The following is a 20,374-nucleotide window of genomic DNA, read 5'->3' on the forward strand; positions in this document are numbered from 1 at the left end:
CGCGAAAGAGCCGAGCGCGGCGCGGGGGAGGCTCGCGATGGCAGGGCCCTGGGGTCCGCCTGAGTACGGCGCTCGGCCGTGACCCCTGCGAGGGTGTCCCGTAGCCGGCCCGCAGCCTCTGCCCCCGGGTACCCTTTCCTTGCCGGCCAGGCTGACTCGGTACGCAAACGCGCGACGTCCCCCATTGTCCTGCCTCGGAATAAGCGAGCGGCAGCAGGGAGAGGGGGGTCAGTCAGGCCCGGAGCTCAGGGCCCCCGGGGGCTCCGGGGCCGTCCCAGACCTCTCGGGCCCGCAGGGAGCGGCAGGAAGTGGGGACACCGGGGCCGGCTCGGCCGAGGGCCTAGGCTAGGAGGTCCGCGTGCCCCACCCCGCGCGGCCCGCCTGGGCTGCAGAAGCGCGGGAGGGCGGGGGCCACTAGCCTGAAGGGGGCGGCAGGGTCCTGGGAGGGCCGACGCGGGGGTGGGGAGGTACTGCAGGTGCAAAGGCGCGGCGGCCAAGCCGGGCCCGGCCGCCACCCGCTTGCAGGCTGCTCGCTCCGTCCCCTCCCCCTTCGCGGGAACTCCCCCCTCGCGCAGCCCCCGGCCCGGTGGAGGGGGCGGCGGGGCCGGCGGGGCTCGGCGGGGCCGCACGTGCGCGCCCTCCCGGGCGGGGGAGTCCCCGGGCGAGCACGTGCCGCGGCGCGCGGGGGGCGGGGAGTCCCGCGGACGCCTTCATTGCTGCTGCTGCCGCCGCGGCCGCCGCTGCCTCTTCCTTCCTCCTGCGCCGTCCCCTCCTCGGCCCGGGCGGGGGGCTCCGCGCGCCTAGCTCGGCCCGGCCAGGCGCTCCGTGAGGCGGGCGCCCCAGGCGGCGGCGGCGGCCGCGACGGTGGTGGCGGCGGCAGCGCGGGCCGGGAAACTTTGCCCCTTTGTGCGCTCCGCCCCGGAGGCGGCGGGCAGGTCGGTGCAGTCGGTGCCTTTCCGGCTCCGGGGTGGGGGAGGGGAGGCGTGGGGGGCCCTGCCCGGAGGGGGGGGTGTGGGGGAATGGGGGAGGGGACGGCCCGGGGGCCGGCCGGGGGGGCCGCTACTTTGTTGCGGGGGACGGGGCGGGGGTGCTACGGGTCACTGTGTAGCGGAGCCGGGCGGGGGCGGCGGGGCGGGGCGGGGGCTGCGGAGCCGCCAGAGCCGAGCGGCCGAGGCCCCAGAACAAAGGAGCCCGAGCGGCGGCGCGCGCGCGGCCCGGCCCGAGCTGGAGCGCGCCCCCCTCCCCGCGCCCCCTTGTCGGAGCGGGCCGCCCTCCCCAGTCTGGCCGGCGGGCGGGGGGCGCGGCGGGGCGGCCGGCGCGGGCTACCCCGGGCGCGCCCCTGTCCAGGCCGCTTCCGTGCCGGGGGCGCTCGGGCAGCCCCGCCGACTGAAGCTCTCAGCAAACTTTATTTTGAAAGCTCTGCTCCCTTGGGGAGGCCCTAGCGACCTCCAGTGAGGGGTGTGTGTGGGAATTTTGGTGAAACTCTCCCAAGCCCGTGGGGGTGGGGCAGAGGACAACTTTATTAGACATCTCACCTTGACCATCCCTTTAAATTCGTTGAGCAGGTTCCCTCAGCACCCCATCAGGCGCTAGGCCTCCTCCCCCAGGCAGGGAGCGGGTGCTGGTGCGCCCTGCCAGAGGTTCTGGGCAGGACTTCATTTGAGCAAGCCCTTTCTCTTCCCCCATTTTCTCTCCTTCCAGAAGCAGGAAGAGGTAACATGTGAAAGTTGTCCCTGAGCCTCAAGTGATGCGCTTCCTCTTTCTGTCTCTCTTTTAGGCAGCGCTGCCTTCTCCATCATCCTGACCCCAGAGGACAATTACCAGGAGGAGAAACTCCTCACCCTGCCCAGCCCCCACCACACACTCACCTGCTCACCTCATGCCTGGGTCCAGGGTGGGTGAGGGTGAAGAACCCACCCAGTCAAGATGATCCCTTCTCTGGGGACCGCTGCTGGTGTCCTGCCCCAGATCCTGGGCCCCAGCAGTTGGGAGAGTGGCCCCCAGCTGAGCCCTATCAGACTGCTGCAGAGGAGGTGAAGAGGGGTTGAGAAGAGGCGCCCATCCTGGAGTCTGGAGCTACTTGCCTTCACTCGTGTACACTCTTGACTGTTTTAGGAAAGAAGGACCTGGTGGTGGCCTTTGCAGGCAGGCAAGAAGCTGGACCGTGGCTTTACTCTGGCACCTATGCCCCTACCTCTGGCAGCGTCATGAGCCAGTTTCAGGTGCCCCTGGCAGTCCAACCGGACCTGCCAGGTCTTTATGACTTCCCTCAGGGCCAGGTGATGGTAGGGGGTTTCCAGGGACCTGGGCTCCCCATGGCCGGGAGTGAACCCCAACTCCGAGGGGGTGGAGATGGGCGAAAGAAAAGAAAACGGTGTGGTACTTGTGAGCCGTGCCGGCGGCTGGAAAACTGCGGGGCTTGCACCAGCTGCACCAACCGCCGCACCCACCAGATCTGCAAACTGCGCAAGTGTGAGGTGCTGAAGAAAAAAGTGGGGCTTCTCAAGGAGGTAAGCTGGCCCTTGTTTGGCTACCCTGCCCTTGCCGTGAGGGTGCTGTCCTCACAGGGTCTTGCTGAAGACGGTTAAGCCCAGTCTACCATTCTGATCCTTTTGGTCTAACTTTCACTGGGGCCATGTGTGGGAGCTGTCTTGCTGACAGTTTGTAAGAGAGTAACCACGGAGCGGGGGTCTCCAGCTAGCACGCTCCTCTCTGATGTTTGCATTTGACGGAGGACATACCCAGCCTTATTTCTAGAAGTTGTGTGTCTGTGTGTGTGTGTGTGTGTGTCCTACTTGAAGCCTCAGATGTATTTCAAGGTCACACCAATGCTTGGGTGGCATGGGAGTGATGGTGTCAGGTAAGGGGTGGATTTGGAAAGAAAGATTTGGAGTGACAGGGTGCTTTTGTGCTGCCCTGATGAATTGGGATGTTTTGTTTTTCCTAAACCTTTTCTCAAGTACCACCGTTTTTCTCAGAAAGCAGGAGAGCCTATTGGAACTGGAGATTTAATGACAACCCATGATTTGGGTTTCCCTACTGGACTGAGGACTTCTTGGGGTCCAAGACTTTTCTTTATCTCTGTGTTCTCAGGACCTGGCTCAGTTCCTTGATGTGTAGTCGGCACTCAGATACTAATTGAATGAATGAATGAATGATGTGCTTTTGAGACACTGTCCAGCCCAGGGAAGAGCACTGCCTTCATTTGGAATAGGGGGATGGAGGGAAGAAAGGAGGAGTGGGGACGAAATGAAAGGGGGAAGCGGAGAGGTAGTGACCCTGCACTGGCCATCGTTCCCTTCTATTCTGGTGGCTGGCTGCCAGCACGAGGTTGGTGGCAGCCTCCATAGCGCAGAGTTGGCAGAAGTAGGGCCGAGCGAAGTTGAGCAGCTCGGGAGAGCGGTGTAGCGGCTTGAGGTCGCTCCAGGCAGCGGAACTGGCGCTGGACAGAGCCGGAGGCCTGCGCTGTCTGTGGGGCTCCTGTGCTCCGCCACTGATTTGTCCAAGGGCTCAGACAACTCAGGCCCCCTCTCCGGGGTTGTCTTCTCCCCTGGGAAATGGAGGGGTTGTGCTTGATGGCCTTTGAAGCCCTTTCCAGCTGGGCTGGGAGCCGCCGCGCTTCTGAGGGCTAGGGCACCTGTGGCTTCGATGGGCTGGCGGCTGGCGCTCGGGATTTCCCTGTCCGCTGAGCGCCCAGCTGTGCCGTGAGCTTGGTGGGGCTGTGGTCCCGTGGCTGGGAAGAGAGCTCCAAGTGTTGGGGGCAGGGAAGTGGGTGTTGCTGGGATGTCTTCTGCCCCTTTTCACTTTCTCTTGTCCACTCCTGTGGAAGCTGCATATAGCGGCCCAGGACCACAGACTCTGTGCTCTGTTTCCCTGGTCTCTGATGAAAGCAGACATCTGGATCACATGTGCAGCTCCCCCTCACCCACCCCCCCAGCTGGGAAGCAGTGTCCGGTCCCTGTATGTTGCTGGTGTTGTGGGGAGTTGGCATCCTGCTGGCCCAGGGCCCTGTGGGTCACTTCTGAAAGGGAGCAGGGGAAGAGCAGGGGTAGACTTCACTCCTGGGCATGAGATCTAGTGTTTTGGAGTAAGGAAGAGTTGTTCGGTCTACTTTTAAAGCTTGGGTCCTCTGCTTGCTTCCTTGAGGCATCCATCCCATCTTGCCACCCTCTTTGTTTCACTCCACTCCTCCTGTGATCAAACCTGAGGAGTAGGGGGGCTGAGCTTTCTGAACTGGGTGTTCCTGGAAGTAGAGGACATGGTGAACTGTGTTTAAGCTTCTCATATGGCACTGATGCACACATCTGAGTGAAAGGGGCAGGGAGTGAGGCCAGTGTCCTGTCATCCTCCTGCATAAGCTGCTGACCTGGGCTGCTTGGTGATCATGGTTAAGATACAGGGATCTGGGTTGGCTGAGGCTTAGACACAGCCCTGCTGAGAGATCTGTATCCATGTAGAGCTCATCGGTGATGGCTGCCCATCTCAGCCACCAGGGTCTGTGGCTGGTGGCCCGTGGTGTCCCAAGACAGAAGGACTACACACTGGTGTATAGACCAGCGCTGGCCCACAACAAAGTTCTCTGGTTTCTAGAGAAACCATGGGAAGGGGACAATGAAGTGACCTTTTTTCTTAAAACTATTTTTGACTTGTTTTAAGGATAGGGCCTTTCTAATTGATGCTCAAAATGCAGTATCTTTTACAATTCGAAGGTGTTGGTAGAAAGTAAATCTATTTTTTTTTTAAATCTTTACTTGGTAAAATATAAAATGGTAACTAGTGTCTACATCCACAACTTTTTTTATTGGTCCATGAAAGCCGAAAGCAGGGGAACCACTGTCCAGGCTACACTGCATTTAATGAATGTATCTCTGGCGTAGTCACGGAGCCAAGAAACGCCCCGAGAGGCTCTGCCTGAGTGAGTCCAAGAGAACCAGCCCCAGGGGGACTGCTGGGACCTTAACCATTAGATCGGAGCAGCCATGTCACCATGTCACAGGAGAGTCCCAGGATTGGGGAGGTTGGGAAAGGGGGAGACATGTTACTGGCATCAGAGTGTTTTTTTTTTTTTTCCCCGGCTCAGGTATAGGACTTTAGAATTTGGCCCTGATTCTTCAGGTGGGACAAGACACAGCATCCAGGAGTCTCCTGGGAACCAGTCCATCTCCTTGCATCCCTGCTCCCTGGCATTTCCTCTTCTACGCACCTTTTCCTTCCAGCCTGTCTCCACCTCCCCCTGCTTCTTTGAGCTGTCTGACAACTGCTTTGTGTCATTCTGTAAGGGGGAACGTTATCTTGGGTTTCTCTGCTCCTCACTCTTTTTTGCAGTGTGTGTGTGTGAAGGGGGAGGTGCTGTGGAGCCCCTTCACTCAGAAAAGAAGTTCAGCATTTTAAGACTAGAAACAGTTCCCAGGGAAGGGCCCTCCCACCAGAACCAGGTGACTGCTTCTCTGGGACCAAAAGTGGGGTAAACACCTTCAAGTGGTTTATTCCTGTACCGTGATTTTCCTTTCTAGTGGCAGGAAGAATTTAGATCCTAGGCCAATGTCCGAGACTGTTAGACTTCACATTCTTTTCACCTGAGTCGTGGCTTGTAGCACAAAGAAGATGTCTAATTAGAAGACAGGACGTGGTGGGTATGGAGACAAAGTAGGCCTCAGACCCCAAAGTAAGCCCTGTGCTGCTTACTGTCTTGAGCGTTGGTTTCTCATTTGTCAGATGGGGTAACTTTTCTCTGCAGGGTTGTTGTGAGGATTAATGGAGATTAAAATATGCATAGTGTCTGGCACATAGTAGGTAATCAAAAGGCAGTGACAACACATTCCTAGAACATCTAGGGAAGATGGCTGGGAATTAGCCTCAACTCTGCGGGGGTGGAGATGGGTGAAGAAACGGAAACAGTGTGGTACCTTCACGCATAAATGATTGTGCATTCATCTCTAAGTCGTAATTGTAAAGATATAATACAAATTAGGTGTTTATCTCAAGACATCTACTAGCTTGCTTATAAAAGAACCATGGAGCCAGGCAGAAGGAGGGAAGAATTTGCCAGCCTCTCTGCTGAGGAAGGAGGTTAGACACCTAGGAGCAAGGAGCTGCTGTGGTCTTGGGCCTTCTTGGGCCTGACTGAGAAATTGCTTGTGGGTGAGCACCTGATAGGAAGGGTAGGAGAATAACTATGGAAAAAGCAAACAAACCCTGTTTGGAAAAACATGTGTGGAAGGTTGGAAGCATGATTGAGAACATTGTGGGTGAAAAATGAAGAGAGATGGGAATATATATAGTGTGAAAACACCATCTAGCTCAGCCAAGTGGATTTAGTGGCTGAAACAGCTCTCTATTGCCGTTTTGAGACAAGATACCTCAAAATAGGGGATCTCTCAACAATACGAGAGTATCTACCGATTCTTGCCTTTCCTGTCGGTAGTCCAATGTTCCTGAAGACAGAGGCTGTGGGGAGGGATGCTTTCAGGCTGGCACCAGTTCCCACCAGCAAAAGGGAGAAGTAGTTGGTAAGATAGAAGTGATGAAATTCTTTAGAGAAAGGAACCCCGTCTTCCCCCTTTGTGAAGCCAGAGTGAAGACTGGGCAAGGAGCGGCATTTACCACAGACTTCAGAAATCATCTTTCAAATGCAAAGAGTTTTTAACCCCAGGCCCACAGACTAAAAGGGAAGTTAGCTGGAAGGATGGGATTGCTCTTTAAAAAGGAAATGCTGACAGAACAGTCCTGAATGGTGCCCCAAGGAGGAAGGTGATGGGACTCTGGGAGAACTGAGCCATCTGTGTGGCTACATGGGCTGCTGTTGTGTGAGCGCAGATGGTGGAAGACCATGCTCCTTATGCGGAAAGGGGGTGTGTGTCACGGAAGGCAGATTGAGGAGTGGCCTGACCCCTTAAGAGGAGTGTCAGGAAGTACAGTGGCCAGAATGTGCTGAGGCTGGTGGAAAATACTCAAGACAATAAACGTCTTTTATATATTCCCGGCGAGAATGAGAAGGAAGTGTAGGCTTACAACTTCGGGTACATAGCTGGTGACAGAGAGCAGCCACTGGGCCCCTGTCGTGTTGGGAGGAGTGAGCTGGGGAAAGACCACAGCGTGTGTGGTTAGGAAAGGAGGGCCAGCCAGCTGCCTTAACCTGAGTCTGAGCCATTCACTCCCTGCCGAACACCTTCACATATGCTCACAGAATGCCAATTTTTATGCAGTTATGATGGTTGAAAGAGGACTAAAAGATCAGAGACAGGCAAAAAGTCCAATTCTTCAAAGAGATTTTGGAAACGATAAATGCATAAGCTTGACGTTAATTTTGGACAGCTCTAGAGCAGATTGTTAGAAAGATGGTTTGGGAGACTAGAAAGGCAAGTGATGAGCCTTGGGAGGTGGGGGTGTCCCTTTGGCTTTCTATAAAGCAGTTCAGCCAAATTAATAAATCTGGATTTCTGCAAATAAATGATGGTATCTCCTGCAGCTTCTTGGACAGATCAGAGGGTCGGTTTTTGATTTAAAGTCATCCTGAAGAGAGGGCACTGGGGTAACTGCCCGTTCAATCTTTTTATCAACCACGTGGATCAGGGATTCCACATTGTGATCCCCTGGGTCCCACTCCCAGGGATTCTGATTTAACTGGTCTGTGGTGAACCCAGTTGGGCTGGGGCACCCCAGGTGTATCTGGTGTTTAGTTAGAGTGGAAATTCTCTGATGCAGTTGAGAGACTGAGGTTATGGGCACCGACCTGGGCTCTTCTGCAGAGTGCTTGCCTGAGTCTTAGAGTATGTGAACGACCATACATCCTCCTTTGCTGATCAGTGGACCAGCAGCATGGACATTGCCTGGGGGCTTGTTAAAAATGCAGTCTTGGGCCCTATCTAGGACCTCCTGAATCAGAATCTGTACTTTTACCAGATTCCCACGTGATTTATATGTCCATGAGAGTTTGAGGAGCTGATCTGCAGTGCCTCTGTGACTGGGAGAAGGGGATGGAGTTGGAGAAGGGGGCAGAAGTCAATCTTGATAAACAGGTAGAGAACTCCAGTTGCCAACAAGAATAAGGAAGATGACTAATCCATTTCTTTACCTGCAGGCCAGGGAGACAAGATCCTCTTGAGATTTACTTCAGGTTTATTCTTGTTCTTCTGGTGCCCATTATTTTGTAGTCTAGTGAGTTATCAATAAAACCCTTTAAGTTTGTGTGTGTGTGTTTAGAATAGTCAGGAAAGGGCTCTCAGAAGATGTCTGCTGCTAAGCAGCCTGACTCAGAATCTTGGAGTCCATGAGAGAGTAGTAGTTGGTGGTGGTTGTGAAGAGGAGACGTGTGTTTATAGAACCTTGGGTCTTATGGGAGGGTCTGGAGACTTATGGAGGAGAAAGCATGTGTACCGTCTTCAGAAGATGTAGGTAGGGAGTAGTAGGTGTGTCAGATAGATAGGTGGGTGGGGTGGCGTGCTGATGGTGGCAGTGCAGGTATTAAGTTGAATGGTAGAACGAGGGGTTAAGGAGATTGGGGCAGTCTAGAGCAATGGGCTCCAACCAAACTTGACGGAATGTAATCAGGGTAAATCTAGGGTATTGTGCTTGTTTAAAAAGAGAAAATGCACAAGCAAGGAACCCTGGTTTCCTAGCAAGTAAGAAGAGCTGAAACTCTAAAAGAGATGTTGACAGCCTATCTTGATCTGTCAGAGTGGCCACATGCAGGATGACTGAAGGAAATGGCTCTGCCACTTGGAAATGAGGAATGCTAAGGTAAGTCTTATGTGAAAGAGGGAGTCAATTTCTATGTGTAGAGGGGTGTGCAGAACTTTTGGAAGTGCGTGGAAGTTATAAGCAGGGAGATTGAACCTATGTTAGAAAAAAAAGAATCGTCTAGGGGCGCCTTGCTGGCTCAGTCGTTGGAACATATGACTCTTGATCACGGGGTCATGAGTTCAAGCCCTACTTTGGGCATAGAACTTACTTGAAACAAAAAAAAAGAGATAAAAGACAAAAGAATCATGTGACATTTACAGCTATTCCAGAAGTGGAGAGCCAGGCCTGAGAGAGGAGTGCATTTCCTGTACCTGTACCTGTACATGTCTGGGTAGAGGCTGGGTATTGACTGGCAGGGGTTTTATGAGGACTTTCTGTATCAGGTGGGACTTCTATGTTTGGTGTCTCTTGCTAAGACCGTAGAGTATAACATCAGGTCTGTTTTTGTATTCCTCAGACAACTACATTGCAGAAGAAACACCTCTCTTAGGCCGTAAAAGTTTTTGGTCAAGATCTAGACAATCGCAGACCTAATCGCAGATCTAGGTTGGAATAGAGTGTGAACTTTCTGAAACTTTCTGCCAATTGGTATGTGACTGTAGAGGGGTGTGTTTCTTCAGGGGAGAGGGTCAGTGATTTTGTGCAGATTCTCAGTAGTATTCATGGCCTCCCCAAATTTAAGAAATATGTCCTACCTGAGCTGTCCAGTATAGTATTCATTAGCCATGTGTGGCTGTTTAAATTTTAATTAAAATGAAATAACATTAAATTCAGTAACTCAGTTGCACTAGCTACTTTTCAGTGGCTAGTGTCTTGGGTATGGGACAGCACAAGATATATTTCCATTATTATGAGAAGTTCTATTGAACATGGAGTTTCCCTGTGATCTCTGAGCCCTCACTGAAATCTGTATCTGGGTTGGGGAAATCGTGGTTTCTGTTGTCTGCTCTCAGAAGGATATTTTGGATTGGGATCCCTGTCCCCACCCTAAGGTAGGTGGTGAAGGGTGTGGAAATGAATAGTGCTTTTCCTGGGTTCTAACACACGCTGAAGCTCATTGCTTCTCCTTGAGGGCATGGGCCATGTTTTATTTACCTGCCATGGGGAAAGAATAACAACAGAAATGTGGTGGGGCTCCCCCATCAAAGGCTGTCTCTGAAGCTCCCTAGGGAGAAGTGGTCTCTAACGCCCACAGTCTTGACCAGCGGCCTTGGTGGACCTTGTCCATGTTTACATCTAGCCCTGAGCCTGTTGTCTCCTCTCAGTGTTGAGCCTCTCATTCTGGAGAAGGCAGTGTGGGGACCAGGCGAGTTGGAAGGCCACATCAGGGGTCTCAGGAGTTGTCACTACTTCCACGCCCTCCTTCCCATCACTTCTTTGCAGCTCCCTTGTGGGTTGAGGGCAGATGCTCAGGAAGAGAGGTGTTAGCAAGGAAAGGCACCCCTTCATCTTCCTTGAGCTGTGCTGCAGCTCAGCTGGCTGTGCCAGGGAGAGGCGTTCAGGGCTGCTGTGTGGGCCTCTACCTGAGTGTGGCCGTGCAGGGCGGAGGCTGCTGGCACACCTGGAGTGGACACACCCCTCTGTGGCCTTGTCTCCTGTCATTTGCATAAGAAATCTGATAACCTAAGTTTTTATTGGTCTTTGAGGGAGGGAGAAAAGAAAGCGGGCAGGCAGCTCATTGTAGGGTGACTGGCTGGCCTTTCGGTGACCCCAGGTCTGGGGGTTGCCTGCTTGCTTCAGGTTGCACAAGATCTTCCTGCACTGCTGGCTCTGACCTGTACAAGAGCCAAGTGCAGTATGCCCTACCTCCCCACACCTGTCAGGGAGTCCGTGGACAGAGTAGTGTACCTATCACTGCTGGTCGGGCAGCAATTCTGGATTTTCTACATGGAAGGGAAATTCTAGTGGGCAGAGTCATTTGGGGGTATGTGCCAGACTGCACTGTGCCCCATAGGCCCCCACCCCTCCTCATTACTGCCAGAGGAAGCCTCAGGAAGGGTGTGGAGGTGCCGGGTCAAAAACGAATACTGAGGCGCTGGACTAGATTCTGTTCCACTTCTGAGCCATTCGTGCGGGAAGGACCCTGAGCGGCTTGCTCTTAACTTTTCTCTTTTTATTGATTGCTCTGCTCTTCAAGGGTAAGGATTCATGCCCCAGTAAGGAGTGGGGTGTTGGGAAGAGCTAAGTGCTAGGACAAGGAGGAGAGGCACCTTCCCAGAATGTTTCCTTGGTCCCGGGCCTCACAGCGTCCCCAGTGCGAGGGGGAGGGCAATTCCTCTCTCTGGCATCGGCCACAGTTTTCAGTGGTGGGGGGATGGGCAGGACGTCCTCTGCTTTGACTTGTAGACCTGCGAGTTGCCTTCCCAGCCTGATTCAGAGAATTGCCTGGGACTGGCTGTGCGCAAGGCACGCGCGCGCTTGGAGCCTCAGCTGCGGGTAAAGAGGAGGCAGCGCTTACTCCGTCCTTAATGAGCTCACAGTCTGGGGAGGGAGACAAGCATGGAAACAAATAATTACAGTACGGTGTGTCAGGGCTATAAGAGAGGGACGCCTCCAAGGCAGAGATGAGCCTTACTTACCTTTGGGCTCAGTGGGGAGGGGAAGGGACAGATTCTGAGTTTCAGTGTAGCGATATGTGAAGGACAAGGGGGCTTCCAGGAGGAAGGGAGCATTGTCCCTGAGCTTGAGGTGTGTAGAGATGCTTCTTGAATGCTCATGGCTGGTGGCAGGGTGTGGAAGGCTGCGGACAGACAGCAACGGGCCACCTGAGGGTGTTCCCAGGTCCTCCGGGTGAAAGGTAAGACGCGCTTTGTGTTAATTCCTCTTGGAAGTCTCCACGGGCGCTGTCCACAGGTTTCTAAGCCACTCAGCATTCCTGTCCCACCTCTCAACCACCTCTTAAGGTCCGTGTTGTTTGCCTGGATCCTGGAACATTTGGTGGCCCAAGGCTGTTGTATTTGGGGTGGGGAAACGCAGATGCGGCTCGTAGACTGCAAGACTTTCTCACAAGCATCTAGGAGGGCGGGCAGGGTGTGGGCAGAGCTACAGCTGCTACCTGTTAGCTGGGGTGGGGGAGGAGGCAGGTGCATTCTGTTTGTTAGTATGGAAACTTGTGGTGGGGTTGTTGGCTGGTTCTGATAGTATTCCCTCGGACATTGCTGGGTGCATGGGTTCAGTTTGTTTCCGCTGCATCTCCAGAAGCACCTTTTCTCCTCCTCTCCTTCTCCTCCGCACACTGCACACTCCATCTCCTCCTCCTCTTCCTTGTGATTGCTGTTGACACAGACTTCCGCTGCCAAAGCTAATTGTGAGGCCTGATCAGTGAATGAAGGCAAAGGCAGTTCCCATGACAACCGCAAAGAGTTTCAAATATAGGGGATGATGTGTGTGATGGGCTGCAATTACTTGGGTGGAAATTGATGCGTGGACACCGGGGACTTCAAACATAGGCTCTGAAGGTGGAGGGGGTATTGGGTTTCTTTGGCAGGATCCTTTGTGTGATGGAGAGGGAAGGAAACGAGGGTGTGACTCCCCCACAGTTGACTCCAGGTGCCTTCAGTGTGCGCAAAACCCCTCAGGGGCTTGGGGAAGTCACGACTCCAACCATTCTGGTTGAGGAGGCAGGACACCCAGAGGGACAAATATCGGTAGCAAGTGTCAAATGAGAAACATTAGAAGTGCTGTCAGCTGGCAGAGGACTGGGGTAACCCTAGAAGGCTTCCTGGAGGAAGTGGGTCTTGAACTGAGCTTTAAAGGAAAGCTTTGTGGGGAATGACCTCATTCAGGACACAGCTATGCCAGAGAAGTCTGTCTACCTCCTGCCAACTCTAGAAGAGGTAAGTTGATATGAAAATCATAGAACTACACAGAGCAGCCCCAACTGTATCACTGCAAGTTAAGGGGTGGCAAGAGCCCTGCTCAGTCATTCTCTCACTGTGTGACCTTAGGCAAGGTGCTTGGCCATCCTGTAAACTGATTTTTCTTATCTTTAGAATGGGCATGAATAACTCCTGTTTCCCTGGTTTGTTTTGAGGATTAAGTAAGAGATGATACATCATGTTCCAAGTATGGGGCCCTACAATGAGGTTGATGTTTGTTTGACGTTCCTGTACAGGCTCCTGAATCTATGTCTGGATGTGTCCCCATTCCCTAGTCTTTGTATATCGGTGTGGTTTCCGGCCTGTGGGTATCCATGTTCCTGAGGTTCTCAGTATTGGGTAATTTGTGTGTTCTGAGAGAGTGAATCCATCTGCCTCTCCCCAGTGGGGAGGGCTGTAGTCCCATTCCTCTTGCTGGGAGTATAGTGGGACTGGGGTCATGATAGAAAGTGGGGAGGAACCCTTAGTCCCCAGGGGTCCCAAGTACCTCTGGGTTAGTCCCTGAGAAGACCAAAATGTAGAAAGGCCAATAGAGATGGGAGATAGTTGATTGTATTGTGGGGGTATGGCGCGTGTCTCTGCTGGGAGCATGCACCTTTGTGACTCCTAGAGCCCTGGCATTCCAGTGTGGGACAGAGATGGGATGGGAGCAGGTGGACTGCCTCTGGGACCCTGGGCTATTCTAGAGTATCTGCAGGCTGCTGGGGGGTGGGCCAGGACCTGTGGGTGGGGTAGGACTGAGTTAGCAGTGGGGTGGGAGTGGGGGTCAAGCAGCCCAAATGGCTCTTGCAGGCTGGTGAGGAAGATATGTGCTGGCTGAGACTCAGCTGTAGTTTAGTTCTAGCAGGTCCTGCCCTCCCATGAGAGCAGGTGTCCCTCTGATCCTTGGGGACCTCAAAGGGAAGGTCAACCAGGAGAGTGGCGTCTCCATTTCAGTGCCCAACCCCCTGTCTCTCCTCCCTCCTTGCCTAGAAAGTCAGCTCAGCACATTCCAGCTCTGTGCAGAGCCTAGTAAAGTGGGGAAGACAGGGCCCCCGCCCACGTGGGGAAGACCGCCGTGTAAATAAATAACTGCACTTGGTTGTGACTGGTGCTGGAGGAAAGGCTGTGCACTGAGCTGTGAGGCCCTTGGAGGAATGGGGCATACTCACAGAAGCTAGATGAACTGGGAAAGCCTCAGAGGGAGGTGACAGTTGGATGAAGCCTTGCACCAGGCCGGGGGGGGGGGGTGTGGAGAAGGGGAGGGGAACTGAGTCAAGGAGCAGCTTCAAGAAGTCTCTGAGGCATGAAAAACATTACTATTCTCAGACCCATAGTTTGAAGGGAAGTGGTTAGGTTCAAATGACCCTATCCCTTTTTGCGTTTCCCCAGGATTGGCAGAGAGAGGGATTAAAGAACTGGAATGAGAAAAGCATAGATTGGAATTCTAGCTCACTGCCCACCAGCTGTGTGTTGATGGGCAAGTAACTTAACATCTCTAAGTCTGCTTCTCCGTGAAAGACGAGGTTGTGTGTGGAATAAGTCCAATGAGATGCTCCTACAGCGTAATTGGCACAGGGCCTGGGACGTAGCAGGGGCTTGATAAACTGTGGCAGCCGCAGCAGCAACAGTATTAATTGTTACTGTCCAAGCAGTGTTAGTCACTCTTATCCAGCAGCAGACTGTGTGTGGTGTGGGTGGGCGGGCCAGGGGTTCTGGGGACCAGAATAAAGGAAGAACTTCACTTGGCTTGGCCAAGGTAAGAGCTAGGGGGTGCAGAAGCTGTTTTCCATCTTGAGCCATGGCTCAGGACACTGCTCCTTGCCTTTACCTTGTTACCTGCCCTGGGGAGGAGCCCATGAGGGCTGCCCTTTATCCCCAGGGGTGAGGCCCCAGTGCAGTGCCTCTTGGAGTCTCCTCACCAGAGGCCAGCTTTGCTGTCTCTCCCAAGGCAGCTCATCCCATTCTGAGTATCTCCTTGGGGCCCCGTGGAGGGCGCAGCAGTTGGGCATCTATGGTGGAGCGGATAGCAGAACACATCACTGAAACAGGGGCTTTCACAGATCCTAACTAGTCCTACCAGTCACTTCTCCTCTGTGACCTCAGCTTCTTCATCTGTAAGATTCTCAAGAAGTAGCAGCTGCATTTCTTCATAGAATCCTCCTGGCTGCGCATGAGTTAGCTACTGTTTGTAGTTCCATTTTACAGAAGAGCAAAGTGAGGCTAAGACAGGTAAAGTAACACCACCAAGGTGCTGCAGCTAGGTCGTGATGGAGCTGGGAACCGAACCAGATGTGTGAGCGCCAGAGTCTGTGGCAGTCCCCTTCCCAGGAGGTGGAAACTTTGGGGTGTTCAGCTACAGGGAGGAGATAGGGTGAAGCAGGGTGTGCTCAGGGATACCCAGGAAATTAAATCCAGGAGTGGTTTGTAAGACTTTGCTCTCCCCATTCTGTTCTCCTGCTGCCCTTTTAGTCTCCAGGGTGTTGTAGGCTTCAAAGGCTCAGAGTTCAGGAACTGGAGGCCAGAGTTTTTTGGGTCTGGGTCACCTCCCCTCCTCAGCCTTTTCTGGGGATAGAAAGTCCTGAGGTCTGGGGAGGCTCTGGGGCCTGGAGGGCCACCTTGATCCATGACCTTTCTGAGAGAGGAGGAAACATCCTACTGGTGGTAGTGGTGGAGGAGGCTGTCTGGATGGGGTGGGGTATGTTCAGGCATGAGGGATGAGTGATCTAGGGTGAGCTGTGGGTGTTGGTGTGTATGGGGAGGGCAAGGCTGACTCCATGAGTCTGAGCCACAGGCAGTGTGGGTGGGCTTCAAGAAGTCTATTTTCTGAGGTGGGCGTTAGAGGGAGGGAGGAGCAGGCAGGACTGTTTTTAAGGGTTAAGAGTCTGGTCTTTAGAGCCAGATGAACCTGGCTTGGAGTCCCAACCCTGCTGTGTTCTAGCTATTGTCACCTTGGGTAAGTTCCTTTACTTGCCTTGCCTTGTTTCCTCATCTGCAAAAATGGGGTAAAGGTTCATAGTGCCAAGGCTTTCTTCTTCTTCTTGGAATATTGCAGAGGCTGTCACTCCTCCGGCTCTCTTCTCCTAGCACCTGGCACCGGCCTGGCTGCCGCTGGGATGAGGCAGTGTGCTAGTGTTCCTGGGCTTAGAGAGTGGCTGGAGGGGGAATCCCACCAGTCCGCCCCAGCTCGACCTCAGGCGCAGTCTGTTATCTCTGACCCCGGAGATGCAGGAGACGCCCTGGGTATTACCTTCAGGGTCCCCTACTCGGGAGGAAGTGGGGTGCCCCGGGATCCCCGGCAGGCCTGGGAGCGGCGGCGGCAGGCCTGGGCAGCAGCCAGCGCAGCTCCGCGGCACCCTTGGCGGCGCCCCCGCCTCCCGGCTGGGCAGGTCCAGCCCCCGGCGGCCCTGCCCCCGCCCGGCGGGCCACGGGGATTGGCTGGCGAGCGCGCCGCCCCCTCCACACAAGCCTCGCCGGCGGCGGGGAGGGGAGCCAAGCCGGCAGCTGGCCGCCGCCTCCTCTGCAGTGCCTCCCTCCGTGTGCTCCGGCGGGGATAATGGGAGGCCCGCCGGCCGATGCACCAGAGGAGGCCGGCCGAGGTAGAGCGGGCAGGGCGGGGAGGGACGAGGCCAGACAGGACGCAGGAGGAGGGGCAGTGCCCTCCTGGATCTCTGGAGGGTGGAAAGAGGAGAAATGAAAACAAAAACACAGGAAGGCGAATGAGCAGATCCACCGAGAGTCTGGGCGGCAGCTGGAGGCAGGAAGATGGTCCCTGCTATCCTTTCTTTCCGAGGCCCCCTCCCTCCCATTCTCCTCCTTCCCCTGCAGTGGTGCTGGGGGTGTGCAGCAGAAGGACTTTGCTTCTTTGCTGGTGTCAGCCGGGCTCATCAGTCTCTCTGGCTTCTTTTGCAGGTGGAAATAAAGGCTGGTGAAGGAGCCGGGCCGTGGGGACAAGGGGCTGCTGTCAAGGTACCTTGTGTGTGTGCGTGCGCGCGCGCGCACGCGTGCGTGCGTGTGTGTGTGTGTGTGTGTGTGGGGTGGGGGTGAAGTGTTTGACTGGATTGGATAAAAATAAAGGGTCTCCTCTGGTGATCCCTTAATCTCCCACTGTGTGTGTAGCAGCAGCTGAGGGGGAGGGGTGGCGGGGGTGTGGGCGACCAATGAATTCTCAGGCCTGTGTGGGTTTTGTTTGGATTCTTTTTGCTTTCTCAGCTGGATGGTTTGGGTGCAGTTGGGATTGGGTTTGTTGAACTGTTTTTTTTTTTTTTTTTTAAGACATGCAACCCACTCCCCACCCTGGCCTCTGGAAATCTCTCGAGAATGTCCCTGGCGCTGCTGGGTTGGTTAGCATCCAACCTGCAGAAATCCCGGGGGGGGGGGGGCTCAGGGGGAGGGGGGATTGTGCTTCTGTGTCTGAAGCTGATAGGGTGTCATTAGTCATGCTGCTGTCACCATGGAGATGGCTGGAGATGAGAGGAGGTGGTGGGGGTGAGGATATTTTGGGTAGGGTGGGGGCTGATGCAATATCATGACTGGGAATCCGGCGGGCGGCTGTTACTCTGTGCAGATTGGTGTCTGGGGGACTGGGAAGGGAATGTTACCAGGTGCGTGGGAAGCAGAGAAGGGGGCATTGAGCTTCTCCATGTGATCGCCTGAGGGCCAGGACTCGGGTATTTGGGGCAGGGCAGAATCTGGTGGGGGTATCAGCCATTACTAGGGAATACAGATGTTCCTCTCAGATTGGCAAGGACCAGGATCAGTAGGTTTCCCTGGGCTTTGCCCCTCTTTTCAGGGCCAGGGACCCGCTGAGTGTTTGGGATTACTCAGCAGTATCCTCTGCTGGCCCAGGGTGGAGAAAACTGAGCAGGAGGCAGTTTCATGTGGCTGCCTCTCAAGTCCAAGCAGAGAGGCTGGGGAAGGAGTGCTGGGCAGGGGCAGGACAGAGGGGACTTCTCCTGGGAGGGAGGGAGCCTGTCCCTGCCCCTGGCTCAGCTCTTCTTTCCCCTTTGGCCCATGGAGCCTATGGGGAGCTGGGGGAATCAGGTTGCTTGGGTAGCAGGTAGGCGAGCTGCTGTAGTCCCTGGACGCTTTTAGACTTTGGTCCCTGGAAATCCTCCTCCCACTTCCTGGGAAAGCTGTGGGAAGCTCTGTGGAGGTGCTGGAAGTGGCACCCTGCCGCCTCACTGCCTGGGTGGGGACGCTGGCAGGGAGGGGCTCTGCTTCCCCACGTGGGATGGGGGCTCCTGGGTGAGGCTGCCGGGTGGATCAGGAGCCAGGGTGGTTCCCTGGACTCCTCCCAAGGAACTTGAGGCAAGGAAGTGCTTAGGGGAGGGCATAAATTTTGCTTCTGAAACCTGTTCTGGGGGAAGAAGAAGAGCCAGGTGGCATTAGCTCCCCTGGGGAGCTGGGCACGTCTTGGTGAGGCTGGGAGTAGTGGGCGGCCCCTGAGGCAAGCAGAGGGTGGTTGATACTGGCGGTGCTGTGGGTGGGGAGGAGAGAGCTGTGAGCTCACTCGCTCTCTTCTCCGGAGCAGAACCCCCGGTTCCACCTCCGCTTCCTTCCCTGGCCTCCCACTGCTGACTGGGGGAGCTGTAATCACCGTGTGTCCTATTGAGGGCTGTGGGCACAGAGATCATGGAGTGCACCTGTTCTTCCCCCCACCCTGGGGAAAACAGGACAAGGGGATGAGGACAGATGGGCTCAGGGCAGGGGGCAGCTCCCTCCTTCCTCTGTGTCTCCGGCCTTGTCAGCCAGAGCTTCCCTCTCTGCTGGGAGGAAGGACTGCTGGCAGGTTTGTTTACTCCCCAAAGCACCCCCCTCCTGCCTAGCGATGGCTTCTCTTCAGCTCTTTCCAAGTGTGTTCTCCGTTTCTCCCTGCCTGCATTCTGCTGGCCCTGCAGTGCTGCTGGAAGCTCCCAGCCTAATACCTCAACCTTTGGTGTTGTGGGCATGCGGCAGAGGCTACTTGCAAAAGTAGAGGAAGCCTTTCAAACACGTCTTCCTCCTTCCCTCTTCTCAGAGCAGGGCCTGAGCTGGCTTGGTTTTTAAAGTTCTGAGATTGTGTCTGTGCTTGTTTTTATTGTTGAGTCGTCTGTCTGAGAATCCTAGCCTCCTCTTGGCTCGGCTTGGGCTTTGCCAGAAAGCACTCAGATCTGACCACCCCCCTGCCAGCCCCTTTCCTGGTGCTGCCTTTCCCCCACATGGAGTTTTCTTAGGTGGCCAGTTGGGTGAGGTCCCACATACCCAGATGAGGCAGTCTTATCAGATCCTCTTCCCTCAGCAGGTCGTGGTGTAGGAAGATGTGTCTGGTGTGTGAGCTCATTCTGAGTTCAGGCCAAGACTGTGGGACATGGGACGAGGGGGTGTCACATGTCAGAGTCTGTGCTCCCATAGTATGGGTGCGAGATAGGTAAACTTCATGGGTGAATGGTATGCAGCAGGAGGTGGAAATGTGCTCGTCTGCTGTGTGTTCAGTCCCGCCAGTTTCAGGAACATCCATGATGTAGGGTGTGCGTAAGTGATGCCTCGCACAGGCGTAGAGTTGAGCTTGATAAACGCAGTTTGTCATTTAACTGGCTAGTGTGTTATGTGTGTGCCCATGATATCCCGAGGAACATGCCACAGCACACACTGTTGCTACCACCTCTTTCTTGGCAGCCTGGACAGGAGTGAGTGCCCAGTGCCGAGAGCTCCAGGCCACCCTGCTTTCGGGCTCCCACGCTGCTCCCACGCTCTGCCCCATGGGAATCCTCAACTGGCTGAGGATGTCTGGAAACTATTTTGGGACTATGCCCGGGATCTCTGCCTTCTGTCTCTCCTTTGGACCACTGCAGAAATCCCCCTTTGTTGAGGATTTGTGATCCACACACCGTGGGTGATTCGTACTAGATCTTTCTTGCCTGCTCTTCCTATTCTCCAGCCACTTGTGAGCATCTAGTGGAAACTTCCCCCCACCCCCCCCCCCCCAGGTAAGTTTACAAGCAGCAGTGAACTTGGGGAGATACAGAAGTAGGCGAGTGCAGGAAGCGAATGGAGCACAGAGGACTTCAGAGTGGAGTTTGAGAATGGAGAGAGTGAGGGCTTCCCCCGCCCCACGTGATAAGGACTGCAGTTAGAGTCTCAGAGCCCCACCTCCTTAGTGACCCCAACCACTTTTGAATGTCCTGGGAAGGGAGAGGGCATTGCAGGATAGATGTGTGAGTGAGCCGGAGGGAGAGCCTTCCTGCCTGCCAGGGCACAGGGATCACAGTGAGGGCTCTGGTGGCCCTCTTGCTGGGCTTGCTGAGGAGGGGCCTGGGCTCTGGGTTCCCTCCAGCTGCTAGAAATGGTCTTTGTGGTCCTGCCAAGTCCCCTCCCGCCCCTCCCAGTCCCCTCCCTAGCAAGGGGTTTGGCTGGCTGGAGGTGGGGGGCGGGGAGCATGGGGAGGGGCTTTGGTTTGGCTGAGCTTCCGGGTCTCCCAGTTCTCTTTTTCCCACCCTGACCTCTTGGGCTTTTGGCCTCATTTCCTCTCACACTCTCGCATCTGGCAGTCAGCTGAGGACTCCCCCTTGTTCCCAGCATGTGTGCAGCTTCTGAGAAGGAGGTGACTTCCTTGGGGGTTAGTTTAAGAAGCCTTTGGGCAAATAGGGGACAGGAATGGCTCAGAGGGTGAGAATCTATTGATTATCATGCTATCCAGGAAGGACTGTGACCCCACTCACTCTATCTCCCTTTTTTCTTCCCTTTGTCTTTCAGTGTTTATGAGCATTTACCATGTTCTAGGTGCAATACTAGAT

The 20,374-nt window shown here is 54.8% G+C and overlaps 1 protein-coding gene across 5 annotated transcripts in view; it reads left to right on the forward strand.

Moving 5' to 3' along the window:
* TET3 (tet methylcytosine dioxygenase 3) overlaps window positions 1–20,374 on the forward strand; it is a 107,209-nt gene that overhangs the window by 550 nt on the left and 86,285 nt on the right. For 2 of the 5 annotated variants that reach the window (XM_047069015.1, XM_047069014.1), the window contains exons 2-3: window positions 1,778–2,510; window positions 16,512–16,568. In XM_047069015.1, coding sequence (XP_046924971.1) covers window positions 2,208–2,510; window positions 16,512–16,568 — 360 coding nt within the window. In that variant the 5' untranslated portion in view covers window positions 1,778–2,207. Of the gene's footprint in view, window positions 1–862; window positions 936–1,777; window positions 2,511–16,159; window positions 16,199–16,511; window positions 16,569–20,374 lie in introns of those variants that run through there. The other 3 variants (XM_047069013.1, XM_047069016.1, XM_047069017.1) reach the window with 3 other exon arrangements.

This window comes from Lynx rufus, unplaced genomic scaffold (assembly GCF_022079265.1).
Source record: "Lynx rufus isolate CCGP_SWC_20201006 ecotype Redwood Valley unplaced genomic scaffold, mLynRuf1.p SCAF_8, whole genome shotgun sequence".
Taxonomy (NCBI): domain Eukaryota; kingdom Metazoa; phylum Chordata; class Mammalia; order Carnivora; family Felidae; genus Lynx; species Lynx rufus.